Source organism: Bubalus kerabau, chromosome 16 (genome assembly GCF_029407905.1).
Source record: "Bubalus kerabau isolate K-KA32 ecotype Philippines breed swamp buffalo chromosome 16, PCC_UOA_SB_1v2, whole genome shotgun sequence".
Lineage (NCBI taxonomy): Eukaryota > Metazoa > Chordata > Mammalia > Artiodactyla > Bovidae > Bubalus > Bubalus kerabau.
Window position 1 is genome coordinate 7,102,832 of NC_073639.1, and position 11,006 is coordinate 7,113,837.

The following is an 11,006-nucleotide window of genomic DNA, read 5'->3' on the forward strand; positions in this document are numbered from 1 at the left end:
ATGTGAGAGTTGGACTGTGAAGAAAGCTGAGCGCTGAAGAATTGATGCTTTTGAACTGTGGTGTTGGAGAAGACTCTTGAGAGTCCCTTGGACTGCAAAGAGACCCAACCAGTCCATCCTAAAGGAGATCAGTCCTGGGTGCTCATTGGAAGGACTGATGCTAAAGCTGAAACTCCAATACTTTGGCCACCTCATGCGAAGAGTTGACTCATTAGAAAAGACCCAGATGCTGGGAGGGATTGGGGGCAGGAGGAGAAGGGGACGACAGAGGATGAGATGGCTGGATGGCATCACCGACTCGATGGACATGAGTTTGAGTGAACTCCGGGAGTTGGTGATGGACAGGGAGGCCTGGCATGCTGGGATTCATGGGGTCGCAAAGAGTTGGACACGACTAAGTGGCTGAACAGTTACTGGGAGGGAATTTAGGAGAGAGTGAAAACTTGGGAAAAATTGGGCAGGAATTACTTTAGCTAGGGCTTCTGTCTCAGGCCTACTGATACCATAATCTTCAAATGTAGGGAGAACTTTAGCATGTAACTCTTACATTCTAGTTTCTACTAGATTTGAAAAATATGATTTGATATAGTATATCCAAATCTACTTAATGATAAGCCATGTTATACTTCTCCCCATCCACATGATGAAATATTGCTATAAAGAAATTATTGACCCATTTTTCTCCATTTTCCCAAAGAACCAGAGGAAATAATTATACATTGATAACAAAAACAGAGACCAATACTCTATAAAATTAAACCATATTCTGCTGGGTTGAGAAAAGAGAATGGATACGTATAGAATCAGTTCTCAAAACCAAAAAGAAGGAAAAAACTATCACTTATCTCTCTGGGATGGGTTATGTCCTAAGGTAGGGAGGTGTGTGGGATTATCTAGCATGTACTACCTATCTGGACAAGATCCTCATCATGTCCAGGGTCATGACTTTAAACCTTTATGAATGCAAGATATATGTATATATGAAATATAGACTTTGATATTAGACACTAAATCACTTCCTTTTATAAAGCTCTATATTAGAGTTCTCCAGAAAAACAGACGGAGAAGGCAATGGCAACCCATTCCAGTACTCTTGCCTGGAAAATCCCATGGATGGAGGAGCCTGGTGGGCTGCAGTCCATGGGGTCACTAAGAGTCGGATATGACTGAGCGACCTCATTTTCACTTTTCTCTTTCATGCATTGGAAAAGGAAATGGCAACCCACTCCAGTGTTCTTGCCTGGAGAATCCCAGGGACTGGGGAGCCTGGTGGGCTGCCGTCTATGGGGTCACACAGAGTCGGACATGACTGAAGTGACTTAGCAGCAGCAGCAGCAGCAGCAGAGAAACAGAACCAAGAAACACACTGGTAGGGTGGGCCAATAGGATAGACATTCAGGATCTCTAAGTTACAGTCTTGAGGCACAATTCCTTCTTCTCTGGAAAACCTTAGATTTTGCTCAGAAGGCTTTCACCTGAGTGATGAGGTGAGGGCCACCATATCATTAAATTATCTCCCTCCTCATAGATCTTAATCACATCTACGTGATCCTTCATAACAACATTTAGACTAGTGGTTGACTGAAGAACTCAGAACCATGGCCTAGCCAAATTGCTGTATAAAATTTAAATCCCGAATTAAACACTCCAAACACTCTTTAGTTCATCTTTTTAGAAAGATGGCATGTGAACCAAAGGTGGCAAGGGTCCTCCCTGCAGTCATAGCATCCTTCCTAACTTCAGAGGGTCTTCCCCTTGGGGAAGCAGAAGGGAAGAAACCCCTCCATATTCCACACAATTTTCCTTGCTTGCCTTTAGTACCATTTCTAAATAGTTGGCTTCTTTCTGTTCAGTTCCGAAGGAGCCACTTCACTGAGGCTCTTCTGCGCCATTTCACCATTCACCCAAGCGAGTGTCCAAAACTCTTACTATCTCACTGTATGGATTTCAATGAGAACTCAGAAGCATGACAAGCATGACAGATTTGCATGAAGATGATAAATGAAGGTCACAGAGATGATAAATGACCAATGAAGTTTCCAGAAAACCATGGACAACAGGTGTACCATCACTTACATATTTACACTTATGTGACTTTGATCAAGTTATTTGCAGTGCCCTGAATCTCAGTTACTTCATCTGCAAGATGGGGATAATAATTATAATTCCTTTCCTGAAGGGTTTATATGAGATTCTTCAGGCCCTTACTATCTATTTAGACTATTTAAGTTAACTATTACAAAGTGATGGACTATCTACAGACTGGGAGAAAAAGTTTTTGATGATGGACTTCCTGTACTACTTAAACCAAGTATCACCAAGGGAAAATCTGCTATTTCTGCCCATGATAATTTCTGTTTATGACTCTAGGAATTTTATATTTTTCCTCTCCTAATACTCAAGGGGGCTAAGAAGTCAGAGTGTGATATTACTGATAATCCCCAAACATTTTACCCCAAACATTTACCCCTAAAACATTAATCAAGTAAGCAACAGAGGACAAGAGAAGTGGCATCTACTGGATGCTTTCTATGTGCTAGTCCACATACATTGTCTCCTTTAAGGCTCATAACATCCTTCAGAGCTAAATATTTTAATCCTCAGCTTGGAGAAGGGGAAATTAACGCTTATCAAGATTGAAATAACTTGCCCCAAATTATAGAACAGAGCCAGTGCTTCCCAGCTTCAAAACCCAAATTATTGCTGGTTATACCCTGATGTTTCTCTCAAGAGGGTCAGATCTGGACGTGGTTCTTGCAGGCTGCTGACCCCTGTGCTATATACAATTATTTTTTGCATATTTGAGAAATACTTTTATTTCTTTTACTCAACTAAATTGAATTCTTAATTCTAGAAGGCTGCTCAGGAATTCAGTAAAGGACACTGTGAAATGGGCAGGAGACCTTGAATTGTACATGATGAAAGAGAAAGCCTAAAAACGAATGGGAAAATAGATGTTTCAAGTTCCTGATTTCCCATTTGTTTCTAAACTAAACCACTGTTTACAGTGAATGTGTCAGTGAAAGCTGTGGCGAAACTAGCTCCTTTTCCTTTATTTTTAGACTCAAGTAAATATTTGATAATGATATAGCTAGCCAAATAAATTGAAGAAGTTCAAAAATAAGTATAAAGCTCCATAGAATGTTCAAAATGAGTAAACTGGGAAGATACAATTGACCACAATAAAAGATCTCACACCAATTATTTCTGAGTTTCAAACCCCACCCCCTTCAATGACTCATCTTTCCATCTATTCTTCAGTTCAACAACCATCCATTCAGTCATCCATCCAACAGACATTTAGTGAATAAAGCCAGACTATGGTAGTACTTTTCTAGGTTCTGGAATAAAGCAGCACTTAAAGTGCCTGAAGAGGGTTGAGATTACAATAATAAATGAAAGAATGAAACAAACTAATTTCAGGTGCTGATGAACACTGTGAATGAAATCTAATGTAAGGATGCAGAGTTTAAGGCGGTGAAGCTATTTGAGGTAGGTAGGGTAGTCAAGGAAGGTCTCCAAACAGCTGGTATTTGAATTGAGACCCAAGTGAGAAACAGCCAGATCTTCACAAATCAGAAGAAAGAACTCCCAAGCACAGAAAGGGCCTCACAATTCAAATGTACAAGCCATCATAGTCTGCTCAGGTTGCTGAAACAAAGTTCGGTCACTCAGTTGTGTCCAACTCTTTGTGACCCTATGGATTGCAGCATGCCAAGCTTCCCTGTCCTTCACTATCTCCCTGAGTTTGCTCAAATTCATGTCCACTGAGTCACTGATGCTGGGGTGGGCGTGGGGGTTGCTTATAAACAACAGACACTTGTTTTCGCAGTTTTGAGGGTTGGAAGTCTGAGATCAGAGTGCCAGCATGGTCGAGTTCTGGGGCAGGACCTCTTCCCATTTGTGGGCCGCTGGCTTTTTCTACCATCATGTGGTGAGGAGCAGAGAGCTTCAGGTCCTCTCCTCATTCACTTAAAGGCGCTAATCCCATGACCTCAAGTAATCTAATCACCCTCAAAACTTGCCCTCCTAAAGCCAGTCACACTGGGGGACAGGATTTCAGCGCACGAATTTTGAAGGAAACCCAAGTGCTCAGTCCGCAATAGGAACTAAGGTCAGAAAGAAGGCAGTGGAGCTGGATATACAGCTGTGAGGTCAGAAGGGTGGATAGCACCGTGCTAGGTAGAGTCCTGTACTCTTTGAAGGGAGTCTGAATTAAAATTCAAGTATAATGGAAATATACTGACAGGTTCTAAGAGGGGAGGGTGGGGTTGGGGGTGTGCATAACATGATTTGAGTTAGTTTTAAAATTATCAGTCTGGATGCTTGCTTGAGGATCACTTACAAAGGGACAGGGGGCCTAGCGAGGGTGAGATTTCAGAGGCTGAGGTTAAAGGAGACTAAAGACTGCTAACAAATCTCAATGGAAAAGAGATACATTGGTTTAGAGACACTGCATTTGTTTCAATAATGTCTCCATACATATGAAAGTGTCTGCTATAAAATACATTTATTGTTATTTTATCAGCCATAGGGATGATGGTATGGCTGTAGATTAGCAATTATATATATATTAAAAAGACATCTTGCTGTAAGGGACTGCTACTCAGGGCTTTTGGTGCTCCTTAAATGTCTTCCCTGATGGCTCAGTGATAACGAATCCACCTACCAATGCAGGAGATGTGGGTTCAATCCCTCGGTCAGAAGATCTGGAGAAGGAAATGGCAACCCACTCCAGGATTATTTCCTGGGAAATCCCATGGATAGAGGAGCCTGGCGCGCTACAGTCCATCGGGTCTCAAGAGTCAGACAGGACTTAGGGACTAAACAACAACAAAGGAGAGCAACAGTATCTAGGAAATTAAGCCTTTCCTCTGGTCTAAATGCAAAATTGCAGAAACCATTTGCTAAATATGACAAGCCATCCTTAAGAGGGCAGAGTCTTTCCTCGGGCATTTTTTTAAGAGAGGCAATTTATCCTACTATTACGGATAATTGAAGGGAAACTCGCGATTCATTGATAATCTCCGGCTCAGACACAAGCTATTTTGAGAGTGGTATCAGTAGTTGCTTCGCCTGCAAACTTCCCTGCTCGTGGAGCTTGGGAAGGTGATGGCCTCGGCTACCCCGTCTTTCTGCCCATAAATCAGCATCGTAAACCATCCTGGAAGTGTTGTGATGGCGCTGAATGCATAAAAAGTGCTCGCAAGCCGAATCTATTGTCGTCATTGCCGGTAGCAGAGGGGAGTGATAAGTCGCTCACACGTCTCGCCGAGTGGTAGCGCGGCATAATAAAGCTTGGTTTGCACCATGTGTGCCACAGATTTCTCAGGGTTTCTCGAAGGTTTTTCCAAGTTCCGCCTTCTCCCCCTTTGCAGTCATTCCGGCCCCAGCTGTGCATCGGCCTTTGACTCCATCTGTCCTTCCGCTGGGGACGAGTCTTCCTCGCCACATGGAGAACACAAGTTTGGCTCTCCAGTGTAATGATAACCCTCCGCCCTCTCCGCTCGGCAGGAGCTCCCCAGCGTCGGGCCCGCTGCAGAGCCAGTCTCAGGGATGGAGCGGGGAGGGCTGTCCCCTCACCTTCCCCACCCCTAGCCACTTTCACGCCCAGCCCAGCCTGCGCGATCCCCACGCGCCCCATGGTCCCCATCTCCGGCTCCTCTCACGTTTGCTCTCCTCTCCTCCGCCCCCAGCCTGACCAGGAACGTGCCCAGCTGCAGCTGCGCCTCGCAGGTGGGAGTTCGCCCGAGTGTGTGGCCGCGTCACGGCGCGCGGAAGAGAACCGGCGGGAGGCGCGCGGTCCCCGGCGCCCCGAGACGCGGCGGGCGCGGCCGCCCCGGAGCCGCTGACTGCGCCGCAGTCGGATCCGCCTCTCCCTCCCTCCCTCCCGCTCCGGCCCCGCGCCCTCCCGCCCTTACCTTACCCTCTTCCCCGGCCCGACCCCCAGCTTCTCCGTATGTGCGCGCTTTGAATAATTTCATCCTTTTTGGCAAAGGAAATAATGCACCTGACTTTACCAGGGGGAAACAACCAGCCGAGCCGAACAAGGAACAGATGTCAAAGGAATAAAGAGAGAGAAAAGGAGATGAGACTAGTGTAAAGAGTTCCAGGGGCTCAAAAGGTGGCTGACAGCGGTGGAAGCGGCTCGAGCTCCCCCGGCCTGTCTGCGCGAGCTGCGGGAGAAGGACGTCTTCACCAGTTGCAGATGTAACCACGGGAACTCCTGCGTCTGTCGGTTTGTTTGCCAAACAAAGTCTTTTCTTCTTTGGCTCAGATACCGAAGAGGCTCCTGGATTTTTCTGCCACTCCGCCACAAGCTAGCAGTTACCAGGGAGCCTTCCCAAGGAGCTGGCGGAGACATGAGCCCTTCAGGGCGGAGGATGGGTGAAGGGCGTCCAGCCTGGAAGCGCCTCCTGCTCCCTGGAAGCGGAGGGTCACCCCGCGGGCGGCAGGGCGGTGGCGCCGGGGCGCAGCGCGTCCTGCTCGGGCTCTGCGTGCACGCGTGGCTGTGGGCGGCCTCGGGCTCGTCTGCCCAGGTGTTCAACCTCAGCCTTTCCGTGGACGAGGGCCTTCCTCCGGACACTCTGGTCGGCGACATCCGTGCGGGGCTGCCGGCCACGCAGCAGCAGCAGGAGAAGGGCGGCTTCTTTCTGTCGGAGGATTCTGATGACTCTCCGCTGCTGGATGACTTCCAAGTGCACCCGGACACAGGCATTATCCGCACGGCGCGGCGCCTGGACCGCGAGCGGCGCGACCACTATAGCTTCGTGGCCGCCACGCTGCTGGGAGCGGTGGTGCAGGTGGAGATTCAAGTCAACGACGTGAACGACCACTCGCCCCGCTTTCCTCTGGACTCCCTGCAACTCAATGTCTCCGAGCTCAGCCCACCAGGTACCGCCTTCCGCCTGCCAGGCGCCCGAGACCCGGACGCTGGGCTTTTCAGCATACAGGGCTACACCCTGGTGCAACCTTCCAACCTGCCTGAGGACCCCGCCGGACCTTTTTTCCAGTTGCGCTACGGGGCCCCGGGGTCGCCACCTTCGCTGCCGTCCTCGTCGCCCCTTGAGCCCCTAGACGTGGTGCTGCTTCGGCGCTTGGACCGAGAGGCGGTGGCGGCACACGAGCTGCAGATCGAGGCTTGGGACGGCGGTCTCCCGCGGCGCACCGGCCGCCTGCGAGTGGAACTGCGAGTGCTGGATGAGAACGACAATCCTCCAGTCTTTGAGGAGAGCGAGTACCGTGCTGCGGTTCGCGAGGACGCTCGGCCCGGCACCGAGGTCTGTCGCGTGCGCGCCACCGACCGTGACCTGGGGCCCAACGGCCACGTACGCTACAGCATCCGCTCCCGGCAGGCTCCCGGGGCCGGAGGTAGCGGCGGGACGCTGGACGACGCGGCCTACTTCGTGGTGGAGGAGCTGAGCGGGGTGGTGCGGGTGCACAGGCCGCTGGACCGCGAGGCGCAGGCCTGGCACCAGCTGGTGGTGGAGGCCCGTGACGGAGGCGCTGAGCCCGAGGTCGCCACCGTGCGCGTGTCCATCGCGGTGCTGGACGTGAATGACAACCCGCCCGCCATTCATCTACTCTTCCTCACCGAAGGAGGGGCCGCGAGCGTCTTCGAGGGCGCTCGAGTCGGCGACTATGTGGCTCGGGTCTCGGTGTCAGACGCGGAAGGTGATCCAGAGAAGGAAGGGGAAGCCGCCGGGGAGCTCGATAGAGGCCTCGGAGTCGGGAGCGTCTCTCTGACCTTGGAGGGCGGTGAGGGAGCCTTTGTGCTGCGGTCCGGAGGCTCCCCAGGAGTATTTTTCCTTTGCGTCGAGGGGCCCCTAGATAGGGAGAGCCGAGACCTGTATGATTTGCGACTGGTGGCCACAGATGCGGGATCCCCGCCGCTGAGCACCGAGGAGACGCTGCTGCTCCGGGTTGCTGACCTCAATGATCAGCCACCTGTCTTCAGCCAGGAGCATTACTGGGCCTCGGTGTCTGAGGCCGGGGCTCCTGGCACCATGGTCTTGTGCGTCAGCGCCTCCGATGCAGATGAGCCTGGCACGGACCATGCCAGGCTGCGCTACGCGCTGCTCCCTCTCCCCGCTCTCTGTAACCCAGAGACTCCGAGGCCCCCTGCTGAGTGCGGACCATCCTTCAGCATTGATCCCGAGAGTGGTGTGATCAGCACCACCCGGAGCCTGGACCGAGAGGCCCAGGAGGCCATAGAACTGAGAGTGGTGGCCCACGACCTCGGAGAGCCCCCGCTCTCGGCCACTTGCCTGGTGAGCATCGCCGTGGACGACGTGAATGACAACGAGCCCGTTTTCCTGAAACAGGTGTACAACGCCACGCTTCCGGAGCACGCCCCAGTTGGGCACTGCTTTCTGCAGGTGAGCACATCAGGCCTGCGGATCAAGGGGAGGCCTGGGAAGGGATGGAGAAGATGTAAGTTCAGAAAGGATTTTTTTTGTGTATGATGTGGATAGTTATACTCGAGCTCAGAAAGCAGAGGACATGGGGTCTGGTTCCTGCCCTGCAGGGAGATGAATGGGTGCCCTCCCGGCATCTAGCCCTTCTGCTGGGGCTTGAACTGAATGGTCACTTAAGATCTTTTCTGCTTCACATGATCTTTGGATCTTGATTTTGCCCATGGAATTCTGATTTCCCTCTGTCTGGATCTGAGCACCCACATTGGTTTGGAAGGAGCCACTGATTCTCAGTTTTGCTTCTGAACAGTGTGCAGATGGCAGTGTCTTGCGTATTTGAACATCATCACGTGCACACTGGGGGAGTAAGGTGGCCCTCACATGTCAGTTTTTCAAATAAGCAAGTGTGTGGCCTTAAACACTGAAACTCTTTTGACTAACCATTTACAGAGACTTATTACACATTGTCCTACCTTCTTTGGGAACTTAGAAGAACTAATTGAGGATACCAAGTCATTTTTACCAATTTTACCAGACCTCCAATGATGTCTTCAAGACTCTGAGGAGGGGCAAGTTTCAATCATCCTTTATAAAATGGGTGATATCCTTTACAAATGGATCTCAGAATGTTGTAATATGCACCCTTCTAGCAGTAATTCTTATGGCTTCCAATTTCCTAGTAGTTATCTGAAGCTATCTGATGTGAGATAACAAACTGGATTTCCAAGACTGTTTTATTTACATCAAGATGATCTGAGTGAATAACTGGAGCCTGAGAGGCTAACTAGTGATCAAAGCTGTAAAGTGCCATTTAGCTCTCAGGCTGGGTTGTTTTAAGACCTCTGTAGCTTATTTCTTGGTTCTTAGGGGGTGAGGCTAAAGCCTTATAAGTCATGTCTCAATAACCTTTAGATAATTTAAGATGCCACTATATTTTAAACATGAGTTACTTGACTGGTTTGCTGTCTTTTTTTAATCCTTTGTATCTTAGATAAGTGGTATAGATAATAATCTCTACCACTTTCTCTGGCATGATTGGCAACTCATTAGTTGCTAGGTAATTAAAAGAAGGCTTGAAAATCAATTAATGCTTGCTGCTGAAAGAGATAGATCTGTGAATGCCGATGGAAGTTTATTTACATCTCAAGCAGAGTCTGATAGGATGAGGGTTGGCTGGTCCTTCTCCATCCAAGGTAGGGCCAGGTCTGGGGGTGACTTAGCTTAGGTTCATCAGTGTCCGGCTGGTCAGAGCTTAGCTATATGGTGTACCGCAAAGGTGGCTGAGAAATGGAGAGGGCCACAAGGCTGCTGGTGGGGACTGGTAGGGTCTGCCACAGATGTCAAAATCTGAGGTCCTTAGAGTTGAGAGGTTGGACTAGATAATTTTTAAGATTTCTTTCATCTGAAAGAGCTTAAAGGTCTTGGTACAAAACAATACAACTTGACTCTATTTGAAGGAAAATAAGCAGGGTGTAATTAATTAATTACAATTAATTGTAATTCCTTTGACTAGAATCTTTTTAAAATTGTGAGATGACTGTGCCATGAGGTGTGAGTTTATCCCATTATTATGACTTGATATGTGGATATGGATCCATTATGGTGAACTGAACTTGGCTCAAGTGTAAGATTGCATCTTCAATCAAAAAAACAAAAGCTTCAGGTTACCAAGTATTGCTCTAGGTATTGATAGTATTAAATGGTGCTGATTAGAGTTTCTAGAAATTCCAACAGTCCAGGCCATGTAGATTGCAGAGGCTTTTCCGCAGCCCTCTGGCGGCCTCGCCGCAGCAGCTGTGTGAACTTTCTGCGCTGCATCAGCTCTCTGGCTGACTCTGTCCCCTCAGCTTCTCACCTGAGCTCTGTTTGCTCGCCATCTCTTTGCTCTTGATGTTTCTTTGTATTGCATTGTAAAAACAAGCCTTCCCAGCTCTCTGGATCCCGTGGCCTCTCCTCTGTCCTGGGGCTTTGTTTAATTACATAGTCTCGGTGCTTCTAACCAAACCTTTCTGCTGTCCTCTACAGTTCTCTCCCTCTAGATGTCAGAATTGTTCAGCTCTCCTTGGTCAGAATCAAAGAAAAAACACAATGAGCAGCAACAGGAGAAAAAAAAATGCCTTTCTTGGATTCCCTGTAAGGGAATACCATGTCACCTAATAAAATAAACTCAGAACCTTCAAGATGTCTTGGTGGTTAGTCTGGAGCACTAATCCCTGGGCTTTTTCTGCTCTTACTGCCATTTAGGGTCACCAGTGCTGGCTGAATCCTTCCGTAGTCTCAGACCCAGACAGGAACTTTCCAAAACCTTTAAGTGTGGGCCAGAACAAACAGATTTAATACACAGGACAAGAACCAGTAGCCTGAGTTAGGTGTCCTCTAGCCTGAAAGGGTTTTCCCAGCCCTGAGGGCACTCATCTGGGTTTTCAGTTCCTTGCTCTCCACTGCCCTCCACATGGAGAGCCCCTTCTTGACAACCTGCCCTCCTAAGCCCTGCCCCCAGGATCTCCTTTCAGCATGTCTTCATGCTTTCATGCTCATGACAGGGAGGGATTTCTATTCTGCAGTTGTCCTGGTGTTTTCCTCTGAGTTCTA

General features: G+C 48.9%; 1 protein-coding gene across 1 annotated transcript; it reads left to right on the top strand.

Moving 5' to 3' along the window:
• Window positions 1-5,402: 5,402 nt before the first annotated feature.
• Window positions 5,403-10,783, top strand: LOC129630295 (protocadherin-23-like). Its single transcript, XM_055550799.1, has 4 exons — window positions 5,403-5,480; window positions 5,697-5,736; window positions 5,999-8,433; window positions 10,659-10,783. The coding sequence occupies exons 3-4, from the start codon at window positions 6,363-6,365 to the stop codon at window positions 10,781-10,783; spliced, it is 2,196 nt and encodes a 731-aa protein (XP_055406774.1). The 5' UTR covers window positions 5,403-5,480; window positions 5,697-5,736; window positions 5,999-6,362.
• Window positions 10,784-11,006: the final 223 nt, after the last annotated feature.